The sequence below is a fragment of the Macrotis lagotis genome, chromosome 3 (assembly GCF_037893015.1).
Source record: "Macrotis lagotis isolate mMagLag1 chromosome 3, bilby.v1.9.chrom.fasta, whole genome shotgun sequence".
Classification (NCBI taxonomy): Eukaryota; Metazoa; Chordata; class Mammalia; order Peramelemorphia; family Peramelidae; genus Macrotis; species Macrotis lagotis.
In genome coordinates, this window is record NC_133660.1 from 146,918,981 (window position 1) to 146,941,400 (window position 22,420).

The 22,420-nt window shown below is 32.9% G+C and overlaps 1 protein-coding gene across 7 annotated transcripts in view; it reads left to right on the forward strand.

The window, feature by feature from the left end:
- The window catches only part of CENPC (centromere protein C), a 69,747-nt gene that overhangs the window by 17,870 nt on the left and 29,457 nt on the right, over nucleotides 1–22,420 (forward strand). For 4 of the 7 annotated variants that reach the window (XM_074229336.1, XM_074229339.1, XM_074229340.1 and 1 more), the window contains exons 2-9: nucleotides 4,566–4,612; nucleotides 5,562–5,632; nucleotides 6,507–6,601; nucleotides 9,262–9,376; nucleotides 10,066–10,393; nucleotides 10,987–11,190; nucleotides 14,906–15,771; nucleotides 19,308–19,502. In XM_074229336.1, the coding sequence (XP_074085437.1) occupies nucleotides 4,566–4,612; nucleotides 5,562–5,632; nucleotides 6,507–6,601; nucleotides 9,262–9,376; nucleotides 10,066–10,393; nucleotides 10,987–11,190; nucleotides 14,906–15,771; nucleotides 19,308–19,502 (1,921 nt within the window). The remainder of the gene's footprint in view (nucleotides 1–4,565; nucleotides 4,613–5,561; nucleotides 5,633–6,506; nucleotides 6,602–9,261; nucleotides 9,377–10,065; nucleotides 10,394–10,986; nucleotides 11,191–14,905; nucleotides 15,772–19,307; nucleotides 19,503–22,420) is intronic. The other 3 variants (XM_074229334.1, XM_074229335.1, XM_074229337.1) reach the window with 3 other exon arrangements.

The following is a 22,420-nucleotide window of genomic DNA, read 5'->3' on the forward strand; positions in this document are numbered from 1 at the left end:
AGTAGTTATAAAAATGGATCATTATTACTTAAATATGCTAGAGCTTCATCATCATCATCTGGGCTTTATATTTAAGACCTCTCTTAATTCTTTGATTTTTTTTTTGAAATCATTCTCTTTTGAAAACCTTTTGAAGAATCATTAATTGACAGAGACGTTGACTGGATAAATGCTAGGAATAACCACTTGTCTCATAAGAGGGAGATGAATGTTTTGAAGAGAACCTAACTTTTTTGGTCATTTCTTTAGTGATTTATCTTTATGGTTTGAGGCTTTTACTTTCCTTAGAAAACCTTAAAATATTTTTAGGCAGTAGTAGATAGAGAGCTAGACATAAAGAGTTTTAACTTATGACTCTGACAGAGCAAGTTACTTAAACTCTCAGTATCAGTAGTCAGACAACTTTTTAAGATTTACTTTTTTTTTTTAGGTTTTTGCAAGGCAAAATGGGGTTAAGTGGCTTGCCCAAGGCCACACAGCTAGGTAATTATTAAGTGTTTGAAACCGGATTTGAACCCAGGTGTTCCTGACTCCAGGCCTGTGCTTTATCCACTGCGCCACCTAGCCACCCCTAAGATTTACTTTTGAAAGGGGGGGGGGAGAATTCAGGTAATGAATATTCTGACAACATGATCTCCTGATATATCTGTGTTCCTGCATATTCATGCATTAAAATGTAAACTTCTTGTATTCAGATTTGGGTGCCACAGTTTAGTGAGGACTCTGATAAAATAGACAAATCTAGAGGATTGCATCCAGTCTGATTCCATGTCATATGAACGTCAGCTGAAAGATGAAGGGGGGGGGGCAGCTAGGCGGCGAAGTAGATAGAGCACCAGCCCTGGAGTCAGGAGTACCTGTGTTCAAATGCACCTCAGACACTTGATAATTACTGAGCTGTGTGGCCTTGGGCAAGCCACTTAATCCCATTTACCTTGCAAAAACTAAAAAAAAAAAAAAAAAAAAAAAAAAAAAAGGAAAGTTTAATGTGGAGAAAAGAACACTCTTCAAATAACATTCAATAACTGACTTCTAGTATACAAATTAATGTTTGGTTACAGAGGGCAGGACCAGGAGCAAAGGGATAAATTTAGGCTTATTATAAACTTTTAGGAATAAATAATTAAAATAATAAATAGTATCTATCTAAAATCATCATCAAATATTACATTTAATAAGAATAAACTTGGAGCATTTCCAATAAAATTAAGGGTAGAACAAGGATGCCCATTATCATCAGTCCTATTCAATATAGTATTAGAAATGCTAGCAGTAGCAATAGGAGAAGAAAAAGTGAAGGAATCAGAATTGGCAGTGAGGAAGCAAAACTTTTGCTCTTGGCAGATATGATGGTATATCTAGAGAATCCAAGAAAATTGTCTAAAAAAACTCCTTGAAATTAACAAAATCAGCAAAGTAACAGGTATAAGATAAAGCCACATAAATCATCAGCATTTCAATATATGAACAATAAAGCCCAAGCGCATGAGATAAAGAGAAATTCCATTTAAAATAACTATAGACAACATTAAATACCTGCCAAGACAAACCTAGAAACACTGTGAACACAGTTATAAAGCATTTCTCACTCAAAGTCAGATTTAAATAATTGGAAAAATGTCAAATGCTCATGGTTATGTTGAGCTAATATAAAAATGACAATTCTACCCAAATTAAATTGTTCAATGCCTAACTAATCAAACTGCCAAGTAACTACTTTACCAAACTAGAAAAAGTAGTAGCAGAATTCATCTTGAGCAACAAAAGGGTAAGAATAGCAAGGGAATTGAAGGAAAGAAGTAAAGGAAAGTGGCCTAGCCCTACCAGATCTAAAACTACACTGTAAAGCAGCTATCATCAAAACTCCCTGATACTGGATAAGAAATAGAGTAATGAATCATTGGATTAGGATAGGTTCTAAAGAAGTTGCAGTAAATGACTGCAGCAATCTGTTTGACAAACCCAAAGACATCAGCTTCTGGGATAAGAACTCTCTATGTGACAAAACTGGAAAATAGTTTGGCAAAAACTAGCTATAGATCCACATCTCACACCCTATACCAAAATAAGGTCAAAATGGGTACAGGATTTAGACATAAAGAGTGACACCACAGATAAATTAACAGACCAAGAAATACTCTTATCAGATCTATGGAAAGGGGCTAAATTTATGACCAAACAAGAATTAGAACACATGATAAACTACAAAAGAATGATTTTGATTATATTAAATCAAAAAGGTTTTACACTAATAAGATCATTGCTCCCAAAATTAGAAGGAAAGCAGAAAGCTGGGAAACCATCTTCACAACTTGGAGTTCTGATAAAGGTCTCATTTTTAAAATATAGAATTGCATCAAATCTGTAAGATCACAAGTCATTCCACAACTGATAAATGGTCAGAGGATATGAACAAATAGTTTTCAAATGAAGAAATTAAAGATATATATATATATATATATACATATGAAAAATAATCCAATCACTATTGATTAGAGAAATTCAGATTAAAACAACAATGAAGTATCATTTTCACCTATTAGGTTGGTCAAGATGAGAAAAAGGGAAAATGATCAATGTTGGAGAGGTTGTGGGAGGATTAGGACATTAATTCTTGCTGATGGAGTCGTGAAAGAATCCAACCTTTCTGGAGAGCAATATGGAACTTTGCCCAAAAAGCAGTAAAACTGGTCATACCCTTTTTTGACCCAACAATTCCAATTCTTGGTCTATATCCAGAAGAAATTATAGAAAAAGGGAAAAGTCCTACATGTTCCAAAATATTCATAGCTCTTTTTGAAATGGCAAAGAATTGGAAATTGAGGGAATGCCCATCAATTGGGGAATGGCTAAACAAATTATGGACATAAACACTATGGAATACTATATTGTTCTATAAGAAACCATACATCCATAGTCAGACCCTAGAGAAGTATGGAATGATGTATCGGATCTGATGCTAAGTGAAGAGAGTAGAACCAAGAGAGCAATGTACACATCAACAACATGGTGAGATGAGAAACCTTGATGGAAGCAACTCTTTTCAGCACTCCTTTTACAACTGTATTTGACTGGCTATGGACTATGTTATCTACATCCAGGGGAAGATAAAAAAATTTTCAAAAATAAAAAACAGCTCTTCAGAATCTGAACACTTTATAAAAGTTATCTCTTATGCATCTTTTTTCTTTAATCCTAATTCCTCATACTGAAAATAACCAATCTGTAAACATGTTTATCAAAAATATTTAGGTATAATGCTAACCTGAAGGGAGGAGGGTGGGAAGGGAGGGTGAAAGGAAATTTTGTAACTTAAAAATGTACATGTGTATATTAATGAAAATAAATAAATTTAAAAAATAGAAAGTTTTTTTTTTTTAATAATTGGAGCTGTCCAAAAATGGAATAGTCAACCTTAGGAACTAATGGCTTCCCTTCCCTTACATTGAAAATCTTTTGAAAAAGATCTGGATGACCACTTGTCAATTATTATAATGAAGGATTCCTTTCAGATGTTGGTTACATTAAGTGACAGCTAAAGTGTCTTCTCATTCTCAGATCCTGTGAATTCTGGTTTTCCAACCCAAGTTCAGCTCTTAGAACTTCATCATCTAGATCTTAGATTCTAGGACCTCTCTTAATTCTTTGATACTGAAACATTCTTTTTTGAAGATCTTTTGGATAATCAGTGATTGACAAAGATATTTGACTGGATGGATATAGGGATAGTCGCTGGTCTTATGGGTGGTTACTAAGGGATAGCCACTGGTCTTAAGAGGGAGATGAATGCTTGAAGAGGGACTATTTATCTTTATTTTTGGTATTGGAAAATCTAATAGCCCTGTTTAGTTAGAAAATAGAGTGTATTAAGGAGTCTTATTGTGAAATAAGACCACAACTTCAGATTGGTGTTTCTGACAGATTTGGAATAGAGAGAAGACATGAGGGAGATTATTTTGGCAGCTAAATGGAAATTTGGAGAAGGGGAGGGGGACCAATTAGGAAGACCAGTTCCAGTAATTGCCCCGAGGAGAAGTAATGAGACCTTGAACTAGAGTAGTTTGTGAACTAGAAGAGTGACTATAATGAGTGGAAGAAGAAGGGAACTGATGTTTGAGCTATTGTGGAGGTAAACTTGACATATTATGGGTATTATGAGTATGGGAACTGAGGGGAGAATCTTTAGGATAGATATTCTTAGCCTTTTTGGTATCATGGATCTCTTTGGCTATCTTACAAAGCTAAATTTCTTTGGAGGGTAATGTTTTTAAATTTATAAAATTAAATATATAGGATGACAAAGGAAACTAGTTAAATAATTTTAAAAGTACATAGACTGTGGCTCTATTATGACTCCCAGGTTATATATTAGGATGACTGAGAAGATTACACAACAAAAATAAGAATGTTTGAAGATGAGGGTTTAGAGGAGACAGCAAGGAGAAAAATCTTTGAAACTTGTCATAGGTGATAAAATTAAATATTTATAATTCAGCTGTATTTTAAAACATAATTCAGATATTAAATTTAAGTAAGTAAATTTCTTTTTCTTTTTTTCCTCCCAGGATCATCTGAAAATTAACTACAGAACAAGATTTTGCTGTACTTCTAGGTGATTTTTACAAAAGCTTTTAAAAACTTTATTTTTATATTAGTTTAATGAATAAACTCATTTGCTTTACTGAAGGAAGAAATATATTGTAGAAGTGTTTAATTTGTATAAAATTTTAACATTTTAGTGATGACTAGAAAAATGCTTTTAACTTAAGACAGAATCAGGTCTCAGTTAACAACACCAATAAAAGGGAATGTTATCCTCCTAAGTACTCTTCTACTCAGTTAAGTATTTATTTATTTGTACAGTTTCTAGTGATCATGGGTTGAAATATCTTGACCCAGCCACAATCTCCTTACATACCTCATTGGTTTTCTTATTGTTTATATAAAAAGTTGAATTAGATGACTTTCTGAAGCCCCTTTTAGCTCTCTGATTCTATTAAATACTTTTAGTTCCTGTCAGAAATGCAAATTAAGATTCTTCCTTCCCTAATTTCTTAAGACCCCATACAGTTATGGGTTTGTCGATTTTAGTTGTGTTTTTAATTTTTTTTATTTTTTTTTAGGTTTTTGCAAGGCAATGGTGTTAAGTGGCTTGCCAAAAGCCACACACACAGCTAGGTGTGTGTCTAAGGTGGAATTTGAATTCAGATACTCCTGACTACAGGGCCAGTGCTCTATCCACTGCGCCACCTAGCTACCCCTCTGTTTTATTTTAAATGAAAGTTTTAGTAAATATCAGAAATATTTTCCTTTAATGATACATGCCTTCACTCAAATAATTTAATATTTATTTCTGGATTTAGTACTTCAGACCGTGAAGCACTTTTTTTTTTGAGTATTCATGAAAAATGTCAATGTCTTTCTAATTGAATTTATTTAAGAGTTTTAAAGTAGAGTGATGGAATCTAGACTATAAACAATAATTTAAGTGTCTTAAGCATTTGATGAAAATAGATTTTTTAATTTTTTTTAACCCTCTCATGTCTTTTATTTTACTGTAGGGTTCCTGATACTGATCTATGGCAAGGTCAGAACATACTGGAAAATATACAAGATTGTTTTGAAGAAAAAAGTAAGTTTGCGTTTATTTTTTTTGTGGAGATGGTTGAAACAAATGATTTAATTTGTTTTACTATTAAAAATAAAATGTTTAAATGAACAATTTGTAAAAATGTATTTCTTCAGTTTAAAAATATAATCTGAAATCATTTATTTTGGCAGTTGATGTTTGTGCTTTTCACAAAGTACCTATTGAATGGGGATGATTTTTGTACTTGAATTTCCCCTCCAAGTACTTAATCCTAGTATTTAACTATTTTTGAAGATTAAGAGTTAAGTTGATAATAAAGCAGTTGAGGAAAAACAGAAGCAAAAGTTTTATTTTTAAAGCTTACAAAAGATATTCCTTTTATCACTGACATCTGTTCTGCTACCTTTTTTTTTTGTTTTGTTTTTATAAGGCATTGGAGTTAAGTGACCTTGTCCAAGGTCACACAGCTGGGTAATAAAGGTCTGAGGCTGTATTTGAACTCAGGTCCTTCTGACTCCAGGATTGGTACTCTATCCTATGCTACCTAGCTGCCCCTCTGCTTCCTTTCTGACTTTCTGATTCTCTCACCACAGCCAACATCAGGAAAAAGTGATATAACAGAAATTATTTGCTGGTTTTTCTTTGGAAAGATACTACAGGTCATTATGATAATGTATCTGACAACTATTAAAAAACTTTATATTCACTCTTTTAATGTTTTTTATAAATGTGCATACATGTTCACATTAGATTTATATTAAGTTGTATGCATAATCTCCAAGATTACTTAAGTACTTGAATTTGTTTAACTCTTAGTTCATAGAGATTGCTAAATTATATGAATCAAAAAGACTTTTGTATTTTAATCATTTACATAGTATTTTAAGTTCTAAATTTTAGGCTTTTTTTTTTTAAGGTTCTGACACTGGCTTTAATACTAATCCTGGAAGTCCAACTCTTTGTTCAACTCCTTGCAAATTAAATGATTCTTATTCATCACTAGACAAAGAGGTACGTTAAAAAGGTAATCAGTTAAAAAGGTAATCAATTTTAAGGATTTGACCTATGCTCCAGCAGAATTTCATGACTTATTTTTGCAAAATTATTCTGACTTTAACATTGACTTCTTGATAAATTCTGTGTATTTTATCAGGGTATAGGAGCATACATTCTGCATGCTTCAATTGTACATTACATACGTGGAAATTATATAAGATGCAAGAAAGCTTATAGTGAGAGCAGATTTTTTTTTTTAGAGAGGAGTAGGGATAATGAGATGTTGGTAATATTGGAAGGTCATATACAGCTCTGAGGTCAACCTGAGGGTACCACTTAAAATCAGCTTAATAAGACATCAGAGTTAATTTCCAGTTTTAAAAATGTTATTAATATTTTTTTACATTGTCTTAATTTCTCTGAGTCTTTTTTACTCCCTCTCACAGAAAGTTATCCCATATAAAAATGTTTTTTAAAAGTTGCAAACAAAAGAAAATATCATTGTGACATCTCTCTCTCTCTCTCTCTCTCTCTATATATATATATATATATATAGTTATATATTTATACATATGTACAAATCTGATATTATATGCAGATGTTTCATGATTGTAGACCTCTTAAGGACTGTAAAAGGGTTGGGTGGAGGTCCCTTCTCACACTTCTTTGGGTAATTTTATTAGTTGTAATTTTGTAGTACTTTTTATTTTTTAGTGGTTCTTTCCATTTACATTGTTATAGTCATACAGTCATGTAGACTACATGAAGTCATGTAGCTTTATATTTATGTGTATGTTGTTTTCTTGACTCTTATATTTCTTACAGCTTGGTTATATTCTATTTCATTCATGTGCCATATATTGTTTTTTCATTTCCTCATTTCATAGTTATCTGATGGGAGCACTGAATATTCCTTTAATTAAATTTATTTCTTTAAGGAGTATTTTGTAATTGAATTTACACAACTATTTCTGAGCTTTGGTAGATTGAATTGAATATCTTAAACATTTTGTAATTAGTGTGATTGATTTCCCTTTCTATTGTTGTCTATTAGATTTTATTGATATAATATGTAATATTGTATTAAGGTGTATTTATTATACATATTAAGGCACTATTGGAGCTATGAATTGTTCCACAAATTCTGGACGAAAATTTAGAACTGTACCTCAAAGGTCTCTTAAACTGTATATACCCTTTGAAACAGGCCTACCCTAACTAGTCCTATAACCCAAAGAGATCGAAAAGCAAAGGGACCTATTTGTATAAAAACATTTGTAGTAGCTCTTCTTTGTAGTGGCAAAATACTGTAACCACTGGAATGCCTGAAAAAATTTTAATATATAAATGGAATGGAATATTATTGTGATAACAAATAAACCATGAAGACATATAAACTGATGCAAAATGAATTATGTAGATCAAGGAGAATAACAACATTGAAAAGATAAACAACTTTGAAAAACAGTAATAGTTCTTATCAGTTCATCAATCAACCATGTTTCCAGGAGATCAGTGATAAAGCATGATATTCATTGCCTAACAGAATGGTGATGATGTGAAATGAGAAATATGTTTTTGGATATAGCCAGTTAGGGGAGTTTGTTTTGATGATTCATAGTCACAAAATTTTGTTTTTCTTTTTCTTTTTTTTTTTTATTGGAAGTGATGGTGATGGGTGTGGTGATGGTGGTGCTAACAGTATTAGAAAATTAAATCTTTTAGAAACAAGTTATTTGGAGATGTAGAAATGATCCCTCCCCCCTTGTTCTATAAAAATGATTACTTTTTTTGGTATTTATTATAGAATTAAAACAATAAAATTAAAAGTTTCTGACTTATTTTGGGGGTGGACCCTCTATAGGAGTCAAGAATGAGAAGGCGTGGATAGTAATCAGTCTCTTTTGGTGGAAGTTATGCCACACTGATGAGAGCAGAGATACATCCAAATGTTCTGTCTATCTATGAATCAGATATTTAGAACTTTACAGTTATATACTTGTAAAGTTTTATATATATGTATATATATAAAACTTTACAAGTTAAAGTCACCATATAAACTTTTAATATATATGTATACATATCTCTATATATAAAATTAATAATTTATTACTGTACTTATATTTTTAATTTATTTTAACTTTATTTAAGTAACTTAACTTCTCAGGATAAAATAACATTTAAAATAAAATCTTGAAGGGACTCTTAACCTGGAGTCCATGAACTTAAAAACAGTTTTAGTAATACTTTCAATATTAGTTTTTATAATCCTATGTATTTTATTTTGTGGATTTAAAAACATTATTTTGGGGCAGCTAGGTGGTACAGTGGATAGAGCACCAGCCCTGGAGTCAGGAGTAACTGGGTTCAAATCTGGCCTCAGACACCTAGCTGTGTGACCTTGGGCAAGCCACTTAACTCCATTGCCTTGCAAAAAACCCCCCCAAAACCCAAAAATATTATTCTGAGAAGATAGTATTGATTCATCAGATAGAGATGAGTCCATAACATACAAAAAGGTTAAGAAACTGGTTCAGAATTAGCGGTCTACTTTTCATAATGATAAATGTTAGGAAACTTGTTTGTCAAAATTGGCTATTTAATTCAGATTTTAAATATTGTTTTGAAATTGATTGAAATTTTCTTAATGTGATTTTTTTTCTATTCCTATGCAGTGCACGATATCACCTTCAAATTCTAAAAGGATTTCTTCAGTGAAAAAAAAAACTAAAGCCTCAGCCTTTTCACAGCAAACTTTTAAGTTACAAAAGGAGTCAAATAACATTTCAGGTTGGTAATGATTACACAGATTAGGAAGGGGTGGGGTGCATTATTTGAAGCAGGCTCTGAATTCAGGATTGACACTAGGCAAAATTTTGAATAAGCCAACATTTATTTTAATTCCAGGTTCTCTATTTGAAACCTTCCTTACTCCTTTGCATCTCCTCTGTTATTTGTTCTATTTTTGCTTTGGGTGACTGTTAACCTGCAAAAATGTTAATGATTTTAAGTGTCTTAAAGGCTCTTCGGGAGCCTATCCTGATTTTTTTTTTCTTTCTGACTTTTTGTACTCCAGAGCAAAAAGTTTAAAGGGTCATTCTCTTTGGAGCCCTCTGCTGAGATGGGTTCATGTGATGTTTTGTCAAATTTTAAAGGAAGAGAGACATAGGGAGATAACTTTTGGGTAGTCATTGTTCCTGAGTAAGTAGATAAAAAATGAAAGTGTTAGTATTCTACTTCTGAAAAGTTGCTGATCTATGACTATGTAGATTTAGTAATAATTTTTAAGGGATATAATGATGGGAATTAAGTCTCTAAATTCAAACTTAACAAACTAAAAGAATGCTTCATTTTATATATAGGTTGGAGAATCTAATTAAGGAAGCAGTTTTCTTTAAAACAGGCATTTTTAAAGTTTTTATATATAAATCTTTTGAATATTCTATATTGAGTTTTACTTTATTTTTACTATACTAAAGTTTTTTTCTTAGTTGATCATTTGTTCTTAGCCCTATCCTCTGAGATTCCTCAGAAATTATTACAAGATGATTTAATTGGTTTGAAGAATACATCAAATTTAAAATATGCTTCAAGTGAAGTTGAAGAATTTAATGAAATTCCTAATGAAGTTGTGGAAGAATTTTACTTAACAGTTGGATCACCTCGTCTTTTGGCCAAGGAAATGAAGATATTACCATTACCTCAGCAAGCTACTCCAACTACCCAACTTAGACGAAACCATGTATTTGGAAATTCAGTCATCCAACAATCTTTGCTTCCCAAATCAAATCTTAAAGCTAAAAAGAGGTAACCTTTTTGCACTTCTCAGATAATATTTTTATTTCCACAGGTTTTTTTATAATAATAGCTTTTGAGGGAAAAAAATTATACTTATGTATTGGCACCTGTATAGAACTCTGCAGTAGGAAGAAAGAACTTGGAATGAAAATAACTAGAACTTGGGGCAGCTAGGTGGCACAGTGGATAGAGCACTGGCTCTGGAGTCAGGAGGACCTGAGTTCAAATCTAGCCTCAGACACTTCATAATTAATTACCTAGCTGTGTGGCCTTGGGCAAGTCACTTCACCCCATTGCCTTAAATTTTTTAAAAAAAGGAAGAAAATAACTGGAACTTAAAGTTGTGGTACAAAAGAAAAGAATTGTGACATTTTGACTGCATATGTTAGCAAAAGCTTGAAAATTTAAAAAATATTTATTATAACCTTTAGTAATTGGATTACAGTGTAGTTGAGAGAGAATCAGTATTCAGAGGAGATCTGAAGTGAAATTTGTGATATTACCTAAAATTCTGATCTTTGTTTTTGAATATTCACCTAGGCATATATATTTCACAAGTTATACACATATCTTCATGTTTTATTTTTTTTTGTAATCCAAAGCTTAAACTGTGAAGATACAGCAGTTTGCTCTGCTGTGAAGAAAGCAGAAAAAGATGCTAGAGTGTCAGAAGAACGACAAAAAAGGAAACAATCAGAGTCTTCTGAGCAAATAACTCAAAATCCAACACAGAAAATTCAACAAAAAACTGAAACAAGATTTTCAACATTACTTTTAGAAGCAGCAAAAAGAAACTGTAGAAACAGGTAACTTAGCAATTACGTTTTGAGATAAGAAATAAATATATTTTATTTAAATTTCTATAATCATTTCTATAGTTATATTAGCATAAAATTAATGTTTCCCTGAAAAAATATGTGTATTAAGTAAATACATTTATTAAAGAAATATTAAGTGTTAAAGTATTAGGTTATTCCTCTGCCTTGGTGTAGCTTGCAGTTTCTTGGGGTAATGAGATGTCTTTATAAATATGTAGAACCAAGTGAACAAAGAACTTTGAATGAATAAAGTCATTTTGACTATTATAAATCTATAAATTAACTAAAAGAGTAGATGATGACTCTATCTACATCTAGATAAAGAACTGATAAATAGAAATATGTTTATAATGATTATATATATGTGTATGTATGTGTTTGTGTATGTTTGTAAATATACATATATATTAAAACTATAAAATCTGTGTCCAATAGTAACCATGTCTAGGGTAGCATAGGGAAGGGAGGAGAAAAATAGTTACATGATAACTTTCATTTATTTTAAAAGAATAGCAAGTTGTACATAGCAGGCTTCCAGTTTAATGTATAAACATTTTAAAAAATTATTCAGTGTTTTGGGAATTTTATTTATCTTGTATATTAAAAATAAATAAATAAAAATAAAATGAACATAGGAAATAGTCAGGTAAAGGGGAATCTATTCTGTTGAAGGCTTCGTGGAATTGGTGGCATTTCTGTTGAATCTTGAGAATTGATAGGGTACCATAAAGGCAGAAATGAGGATGTCATTTAAAAAAGAGATGGAGGAAAAATGTCTTTCTGACTATTCTTTGGACGTCAGGCATGAGATTCCCCTCTGACCAACTAATCTTTCAGTTCCATTGTGATGCTTATTTTTGGAAAAAGAAAACCTCTGGTTTTTTAGTTACATGTAATAGAGCATTCAGTCTTGAATCTGAAACTCACTCTCTTTTTTGCTCAGTGTTGTCCATAGATAAAGCCAAACAAATTCCCTTACTGGCTACATTTGAAAATATATATCTCATTCTGCAACTTGAGTCCATTGCTTTTTTATTGGGTGTGTAATATTTTTCATCATTGGGTGTGGTTGGTCATTATGTTGCTTCAAAGGTCTTGTGTCTTTGGATGTTTGTTCTTACAGTGTTGTTACTAATTGTGTTCATTTCACTCTGCATCAGTTCTTGTAAATCCTTTCAGTTTCTCTCAAAACTTTGCTTTTTTTCATTTCTTGTGGCATAGTACCATAATTTGTCCAACCATTCCTCAATTGATGACCATCATAATTTTTATTTCTTTGATCCTGAAAAAAATTTCTCTAAATAATTTTGTTCATGTTCTTTTCCTCTTTCTATGTGATGCAATTATAGAGTTCTGGAAAACCTGAGTTCAAAGTTTAAATCATCTCAGATATTTAATTAGCTTCTGATCCTGGGCAAGTTACTTTCAGAATCTGAAGAGTGGAGTTACAGTATCTACCTCACAGAGTTAAGGCATAAATGTGATGCCATGCAGATTACTATGTAAATCCTAGTTATCATCATCACCTTTATGGTCATCAGCATCACATTATTATTTCATTGATCCTTTGGGGGCATACAGTTGGTAGTTGTATCACTGGGTCAAGAGTTTACATAGTTGGGCAGCTAGGTGGTGCAGTGGATAGAACACTGGCCCTGGAGTCAGTAGGACCGGAGTTCCAATATGACTTCAGAACACTTAATTACCTAGTTGTGTGACCATGGGCAAGTCACTTAACCCCATTGCCTTGCAACCCCTCCCCCAAAGAAAAGTTCGCATAGTTAAATAATTTGGGGGGGCACACATCTAAATTGCTTTCCAGAATGACTGGACCAATTTGCATTTCCTTCAACAGTATACTGTGCCTATTTTTCTTTCTCTTTTCTTTTTTGCCAAGTTTGCTAATTAACTGACTAGGAAGTAGAACTTCAGAGTTGCTTTCATTTGTTTTTATGTAATTACCAGTCATCTGTCTTTTGACTGAGAAGGAAGAGAAGGGTATTTGATTTATTTGTTCTTTGGAGCCATTAGTTTTCCATTATATAGGATTCAGCCATCTTTTAGCAGTTTTTTAAATTTACATTGTTGTAGTCATTTTACATTTTGTTCTTTTGGTTCCATTTTTAAAATTTTCGATTTGACAAACATTAGTAAATATGAACATTTTCATATGCAAAAAATAAAGAATGAAGATTGTGTATGAAATGTTGAATCTCAGTTATGTATAGTTTTTTTTTTTCTAACCGATAGTATCAGCATTGTCTTGTTTGTGTGCTTTTCTCTTGGGAACTTCATCCTCTATTCTGTGTATTTTAAAAAATTTCATATGTCTATTTTAAATGTTTGTTGTCTGTCTTTTTTGCATCTGTGGTATTCTCTCTTTCATAACTTCATACATTATCGTCTTTGGAAATGTATGTCTATAGTTCATCATTTCTCTGCCAATAAATGAACTTCTTCTGAAGTTATGAACAGTCATTGTATTGATCAGATTTGAAAAACTTTTTTTACAGTTTTTTTAATCATTGCATAAATTATTCATCTATTTTTTTTCTGTTGTTTCCGCATAAGTCTTCATCTTTTCCATTGTCTCAAATCTGCCCTTTTCACCATTTTTTTTATGGTACAACAATGTTCCATTGTTGAATTTTCTGTCAAGGAATCTCATCTTTCTCTTAACCTTTTGAAATTTGTGCTCTTAAAATCTAGAATTCATGTCAAATTGTGTCTGAGTTCTCTGTCAACCTTTATTAAGATGGAATGGTTACTTCCCATTCAAGGTTTTCATTATTTTATTATTTTAACCTAGCAAACCAATTTTTCATTGTTGAGAATCAGATCTATAGTAGAATTTCCTCATGCTTGATAAGTTCCATCTTTCAGAGGATGAAACATTCATTAAAACACAGCAGGAAATTATTAGCAGCTCTTCTTTTGTCAGAGGACTCTCAAATGTCTAGATAATTGAATGATTCCTTTCATTATGGGTTGGGGAGAGGAATGCATAAAAAAAAAGCCACATGTATTGTAACCCTCTAGTTAGCCTCTAGTTTTTTTTCTTTCCACATTTCATAAGCCACCAATTGTTTTTCTTAAAAGTATGACAGCCATTTCTCTGTTTAAGAAACTTCAATGGTTACCTGTTGCCTTTAGGATAAAATACATCTTTTGCATTTAAAAACTTTTGTAGTTTGCTTTTAGCCTATTTTTCCAAATTAGTTTCACATTCTACCTCATATGCTCTTCATTTCACCTGAACTGCCCTACTTGCTTACATTACATGTTACATGTCTTTACCCACCTCTTTTCCCCTTTGTGCAGGCTTGTCCTATGTCGGGGATGTCTTCCTTTTTTACTCTTTACTTCTTGGAACTCCTATCTTCAAAACTCAACTTAAGTGCCACCTTCTTTACAAGCTTTTTCTAGATTATCCTCTCACTTGTATTATAATTCAGAACAATGTATGAGTGCATAAAAGATGTTAAAAATGCTTTCTCAGAACTGAAGAAGAGAAAACTATTTTTGATGAGGGAGGTTGTAGTAATGGAGAGGATGATGTGAGAAAGTATTGTGTGAAAGGTAATCTTTATTCTGAACCTAAAATAGGGTAAATTTTGTGTTTTGGATATGTAATCTTTCTGATGTAGTTTAATGTTCTTTTTTGTCTTTAAATTTTTTAATGTGACACAGTATTCCCTATTAGTTCTGTTCTTAGGCATGTGTCATCACCACAGATCCGTTCTCCTTCTCCTCTTAACTTAGAATCATCAAATGATGAATTTATAATTGATGAATCAGATTGCTCTTTCTCTCAAGATTGGATTTTAATACCTAAAAAGAACAGCAAATCTGTGAAACAGAGCAAGACAACCTCAGTGAAGAACTCCCAGAACCCAGAAAGAAAAAACTTAAGGATAGAGAAGCAACAAGGAGAAAAATGCACCTTAGCGAGTGATAAATACCCTGATACAGAGAATGGAATTTCAGATGTTATTAGTGGAGAGAAGACCTCACAATCCATAAAACATAAAGCTCGAGCTGTAGAGAAATCACAGTCCTCTAAGAGAAAAAAATTAGTCAATTTATCTGGTGAAATGGGACATGCTTCTAAATCCACAAGGCATGGAATATATACTGAAGAATCAGATCAATTTTTGGAAAATAAAAGGGCTATTGTGCAGCGTCAGAGTGAAAAATGTGAGACCCAAATAGATAATAGACAATCTAATGAAAGTCCAGGTAATTTTGCTGAAGAAAACCAAGACAGTTTCCACAGTGAGCAGGATATTGCCAAAGTAGATACTGCCTTCAAACCTATTAAATCCCAAACTATCTCAGTAGAGAAATCACAACCTCCAGAAAGAAGAAAGTTGAGGAAATGCCAGAAAAGGGATTACAAGCCCAAAGTAGGTGTGGAGCAGCATGACATGGAGCAGACCAAGAAGAAAAGACTTTGTGTATCACAAACAAATCAAGAAAAGCTACAAAAGGAGTCACACAGAAGTTTGGGACAACAGGAAGAAAGAGCAGAGTCTTGTCCCTCTGCAGAGCAAACACTGACTGCTACCGGTAAGTGTTTGACTGCCCAGGGTAGGGAAAATACAAAGATAAAAGTCTGCTGGGTATACTTTGTCACCTGGGATTGTATTAGAGACTAGAAAAATACCCAATAAAGCCTTCTCAGTGTGAATGAGAGGTGCAGTGGAGGTCTTGTGTTAAAGTCCCAACTCTGTCACTTATTCCTTATGGGTTTCTGGGCCAAGTCACTTAAACTTCCCTGGACCTCCTGACAGCTGTTTTTTTTAAATTTTGGTTGAAAGTTTTCAGTTTACCTAACTTTTCAGCTTTATAATACATTCTTCTCCTTAGTGCATTCTATAATACAACTGAGCAGACCTTACCTGGGACTTTTTTTTTATCTCCTGTCTACTTGACTTTATACTGGTTCTCCATCTTTTCTGGAATGCATTTCCTCATTGACCTCATCTGTTAGAACTTCTAGTTCTTTAAAGCTTAACTAATGTTATTCTTGTACATGAAGGTTTTCTATGACTCCCTTCTGCTGCTAGTTTTAATGTCCTCCCCTCCCCATCATATATTTATTTTACGTATACTTTATATATGCTTATTTGTTTTCTTCACTTGTGGTAAGTAAACTTCCTGAGGGCAGGGGGTTTCAATTTTTGTTTTTGTTACCCTATTATCTAGCTCAGTGTCTTGTAAATAGTAGATACTTCCTGTTGTTTTTTTGTTGGATTGTTTTGGCCTTGACTGAAGTACAGTTATTTTGCCTCTCTAACTTGTTATATGATCTTGGGCAAGTCACTTGACCTCTTCACCTTAGTTTTCCCATTCATAAAATTTCAGCTACATGATCAGTAATGTCTCTTCTAGCTCTAAATTTGTGATAGAATGATTTTCTGTTGACTGAAAATTTCCTATGCCTTTCCATCCTCTTTGACATCGGAGATTCTCATTTGTCTTTTGTTGCTTCCAGTCCTTCTGGTACTAGTTTAGTCTTTTGAAGAGTTAATTAGTTCAGTAATTTGATATCTTTGTTAATTGTTTTAGGCTTTCCTTGTTTGTCATCCCTACTTTTATCTGAGTCAGCTCCATCTAATGTACTGTGAATTATGTTCCTGCCAAGGTCCTAAGGCAAGCAGTGATCCTGAGCTATCTTTTCCATCTTGGCTCAACCATTCTTCATCTGTGTGAGAATGTCTCTTATGTCTTCTCTGTCTTAGATCTACCTTGTTCTTAAGCTACTTAAAGTTGTGATCTGAAGTGACATCCTTAAATTTCTTTTGCATCAGAGATCGCATTCCTTTCTGCATTGTTATCTGAGTGGATCTGTGGAGACACTAATTTTGTTCATAATCAGTAAATGTTTAAACTTCTGCTATGTACTTTTAAATGCTGGGAGTGGGGTGGGGTGGGCTAGTGTACAAAAAGAGGCAAAAAGAGAGTCCCTGCTTCAAGGAGCTCATAGTCTAATGGTCATACATTGATACATATTTTCACCCAAAATCCAGTATTTCCATTTTCTAGACTGTCTTCTTTTTATGATTTTTAAAAACTCTTCTCTACATATTTGATTAATATTTTCCTTGACTTATTTCAGTCATAATTTTTATTGAGTTTTTTGATTATTTAATGGTTATGTATAGCTTCAGTATTCAGGGCAGAATTTGTGGATTCCACAAGCTATTCTAAGCCATAGGGAAGAGAAAAAAACACTGAATAAAGGTAATTTGGGAATTAAAAAGGGATTAGGGAGAAAGATGAGAAAAGAAAAAATTAAAAAAATGAAGTAGCCCCTATTAGGGAATAGTAGTACTGTAACATCTTTAATGGATTCACTTGCTACTGTTCAGTGACAGCCCTATCAAAAATAACTTACCCTTGATTTAGAGCTCTGGGTTTTCCCCTTCCCCTTCAATAATTTTTTTGAAAGAGATTTTTCATCTCCATTGTTTCTCTGTGACTTTTCACTTGTTGTTCTGCTGGTAGACCTATATTAATTATTAGTTTTGGCTACCTACTTCAAGATGAATGTGTAAAAGATACTTTTGACCTAGTTTTACATATCATTAAAAGGAAGTACTTTTTATTATTTTTTGGACAGTTTGAATTAATTATTTGAATTAATCATTCAAAGTTTTATGAAGTTCTATAGCTTCATAACAGAGAATTGTAGAAAGACTAAAGGAGTCAGGAGAGATCTTGAGAAAATAAAATCCTACAGAATCCTTTCCCTCCCAATTTCATTGCTTTTAGGTAGATTAACAACACAAGGTGTAGGTAGTTATTTTTTCTGTTCACTTTTTCTCGCTAAATAATAGCCATATATTAACTGCTCATTAAATACTTAAAACTTATTTTTGGTTTATTTTTATATTATTACAATCTCTCCCTCCCCAAAAGATGAGAAACCTCAAGAAAAAGCGTGTACTTCAGTCTGTGTTCAGATTCCAATGACTCTGTCTCTGGGATGAATTGCCTTCTTTATCATAAGTCCACCAGAGAAACTTCAATATTTTTCCCATAGTTACTGTTACTGGCTATATTTCCCTCCATTCTATTCCTCCCCACTGTCACTTGAAAAATTTTTTGGAGGGAAATTCTTTCTTTTAACTGTCCAAATTTATTTGCCCATGAGTCTTGTTTTTTCATTTTATATATAGATTCTAGATTATCGGTGAATTTTGAAATAGAATGATCTTTGCTTCTTTCTCTTATTTTTGGTTTTATCAGCTAAAATAATACAGTTGAAAATCATCTTTTTCTTTACTAGTTGGTTTTGTATCCATCACTTCTTTAAAGTACTTCTTTAATTGTCCTTTGCATCAGGAGTGGATTTTTTTTAATTAGTTGATTTTAAACCTTTATAACTATTCTATTTACTTTGCTTTACTTTATTTAAATTGTATCATTCTTCTTTGATCTCTCTTAGTCTGTAGGTGGTGTCTCTTTATGAATGAAAAAGAATTTAATTATTTATGGATAAAGTACTGAGTTAAACACTGAGCATACATAAAGAAACATAAATGCACGTTGGAAAAATCACTTCACATTTCATCTACCTGAAGTTGAAAAAACTTTTTTTTAAAAAAAAGATTATTAATTTATATTGTAATAATGGGAAAAAACTCATATATTTCTTCTTTGCTCCTAAGAAAAAATATTGCATATATATGAATAGAAAGAGAGAAAATATTGATTATCAGTATTTTTTTTTGTAAGTATGAAGCATAACATTTTGGTAATTGGAAATTTTACAGAAAATTTAGTTCTCTTTTATGAAGACAAAATCAAAACTTAAGGGTGGGATTTTAGAAAGTTTCTCAGGGGCTGCTAGGTGGTGCAGTGGATAGAGTATCATCAGCCCTGGAGTCAAGAGAACCCGAATTCAAATGTGGCCTCAGACACTTAATAATTACCTAGCTGTGTGAACTTGGGTAAGTCATTATCCCCATTGCCTTGGGAAAAAAAAATTCAACTTCTTTTGTTGTATGTCCTGAGTGGCTTATGTCTTTTCTCTACTTTCTGAAAAATCCCATGTTGAATAAAGTAGGAATTATTTTTTGCATGTTTCTTAATTTCAGGAAAAGGAAAAAAAAATGAAGCTTCTCAGCAAATTCAGAAAAAAGGACATTTAAGTAAGACAACATCTACACAACAGATGTCTAAGAAGAGAGAAATTATATTGAAACAAAATGAAACTCAAACGTTTACTATTACTCGAAGTCAAAGAATTTCTAAACGTCCAGCTAATTGGTGGATAATTTCAACTGAAGAGAGTAAGTATTCCCATTTAATAATGAATGCAGTTTCTTCTATTCTGTGTTTTTCCTTTCATGCTTCTTTCATCTACTTGTACTTCTACAGACTTGGTTTCCTGCATATGAACTTGCATCCCTGGCCATCTTCTCCAACTTAAACTACATTGTTTCTTAGACAGACTAATCTTAGAGGAGATATAATCCTTCTTGTTCCTAATTGCCAGTGCCATACTTTCCCTTTCAGCATTACTTAGCATCTTCTCCCCTGAATTTATATCACCATTTTTCATTTTATTCATTCTTTTTTTTTTTCAGCATATTATTTTCTAACTCACTCCCCCCCCCCCCTCCTCCCCAGCTCTTGGCTTTGTTCAGAAGACTCTGGTTGCTCCATTTGTCCTTTAGGTTCGAATATAAAATTCTCTTGCATTCCAAGTCCTTTAGTCTCTCCCTCATTCCCCCTCCCCTTCTTTGACTCCCTTTCCAGTCTGCTAGCTATTTATCTTGATACTCAATTTCTCCTGGGAGCCTTTCTTGCTATCTCTTGGTTATTGGTTTCCAATTTATGTTGCATAGGACTTCTTTGTACTTAATTTGCTTACTGTTTATCCCATTACATTGTGAACTCTTCAAGAGCTGGAGCTATCTTTTATCTTTCTTTGTTTTTCCAGTGCTTAGCTCAGTGCCTGGCACATTTTTGTTGTTCAGTTGTGTTTGACTCATTATTACTCCATGGATCAAAGCATGTCAGGTCCTTGTTGGAAAAAAATATTCTTCAATAAAGAGAAACTAAGGCACAAAATTCCAAACCTGATCATGTTGTTATTATTAGCAAGCTTGGTAAATGCCAATAAATGAGATCCAGGGCTCCACTGCTAGCTTGGGGTCATAGCCATTGCTTCTTCCATGACATTATCCATCTCCTCTTCTGCTGTCCCTTTCCCTTTTTAGCTTCAGGTTTTCCTAGTATCAGAAATTTTCCCAATGAATCCTGTATTATTTGTCCAAAGCATTTCAATTTCAATTTCATTCAGTATTTGTCCTTTCAGTGAGTAGTCAAGAGTTAATTTCCTTAGGTACTGACTGATTTGAGCTCCTTGCTTGTCCAAGGGACACTCAAAAGTCTTCCCCAGCACCACAGTTTGAAAGTATTGATTTTATGACTCTCAGCTTTACTAATATAAACCAACTCTCATAGTCATAGTGCTACTGGAAAAACCATAGCTTTGACCATATGGAAGTCTATTGGCAAAGTGATGGGTCTATTTTTTTTTTTTAGCATTCTGACCAGCTTTGCCATGGCCTTACTTCCAAAGAGCAAGGCATCTCTTAATTTCATGGCTGCAGTCAATGGGCTATAGTGATCCTTGAAACTGAGAATAGAAAATCTGAGAGGGCTTCCATTTCTTCTCCCTCTATTTTCTAGGAAGTGATGGGACTGATAAAGTTTCAAACCAGTTTTCACACACCCCTTTTTCACTCTCATCAAAAAACTTCTTAATTCTTTTTCACTTTGTGCAACCAGAGTGTTATTATCTATGTTTCTAAGATTGTGGATATTTTCCCCAGCAACCTTAATTCTGACTTTTGATTCATCCAGCCTGGCTTTTTGCATGACATACTCTGTATATAAGTTTAATACATAAGGCGAGAGCGTACAACCCTACTATGCACCTTCCTTAATCTTGGACCAATCAGATGTTCTGTTTTGAATTCTGTTACATTTGGGGCTCATCTAGGTTTCTTAGGAGACTAGTAAAATAATCTAGCACTCCCATCTTTTTGAGGACTTGGCACATTTTGTTATGATCTACACAGTCAAAGGCTTTTAAAGTGTAGTCAGTGAAGCAGAAGGAGATGTTTTTCTGGAGCAAATTGTTTTCTCCATATCCTAATGAATGTTGGTAATTTGGTCTCTCTCTTTTTTTAAGGTTTTTGCAAGGCAATGGGGTTAAGTGACTTGCCTAAGGTCACACAGCTAGGTAATTAGTAAATGGCTGAGGTCAGATTTGAACTCAGGACCTCCTGACTCCAGGGCTGGTGTTCTATCCACTGTGCTGCCCCATAATTTGATCTTTAATTTCTCTGCCTTTTTGAAACCTGTTTTCACTTTTGGTGATTTTTGATTCACATATTGATGAAGGCTAGCTTTGAAGAATCTTAATTATAACCTAGTAAGGATGGGAAATGAGTGCAATGAATTGTTTGATAGTTTTAACAATCTTTGGCAATACTCTTTTTTTAGGATTGGAATGTAAACTGACCATTTCTAATCCAGTCACCACTGTTGATTTCTAAAATTCCAAATTTCCAAATTTGTTGGCATTTGAGTTGTTAAAACATTAACAATATTATCTTTTAGGATTGTAAATAATTCAGTTGGAATTCTATCTTCTATTAACCCCTGTTGTTAATATCTTCCTAAGACTCACTTTACTTCACTTTCTGTATGGTTCTGAGTCAATAACTACACTATAGTTATCAGTGTTGTAAAGATCTTTCATAAATAGTTCTTCTATCTATTCTTGCCACCTCTTCTTACCCTCTTCTACTTCTGTTAAGTCTTTACCATTTTTTGCAGACAACATTCCCTTTATCTCCAATTTTCTTGAAGACAAAAGTCTTTCTCATTCATTATATTTTTTCTTCTATTTTTTGCACTGATCATTTGACTCTTAGGTGTTATGTAGAATATAAAAAAGAATAAGACAGTTCTTATTGCTGAAATAGTATTTAGTTCAGAGAGAGGATATAACTACATGAAAATTCAGTAATCAGAATTGTTATCTTCAAAAACTTATTAGTTGCCTAGTTTTATTAATTTTTATCTAAAATAACTAGGAAAGACAAAAACATTATGTGATATGAAGATACGATGTATATTATAATGGCCAGATATACAAGTTTATCTGGAGTAGGTTGAATATAACTTCTAG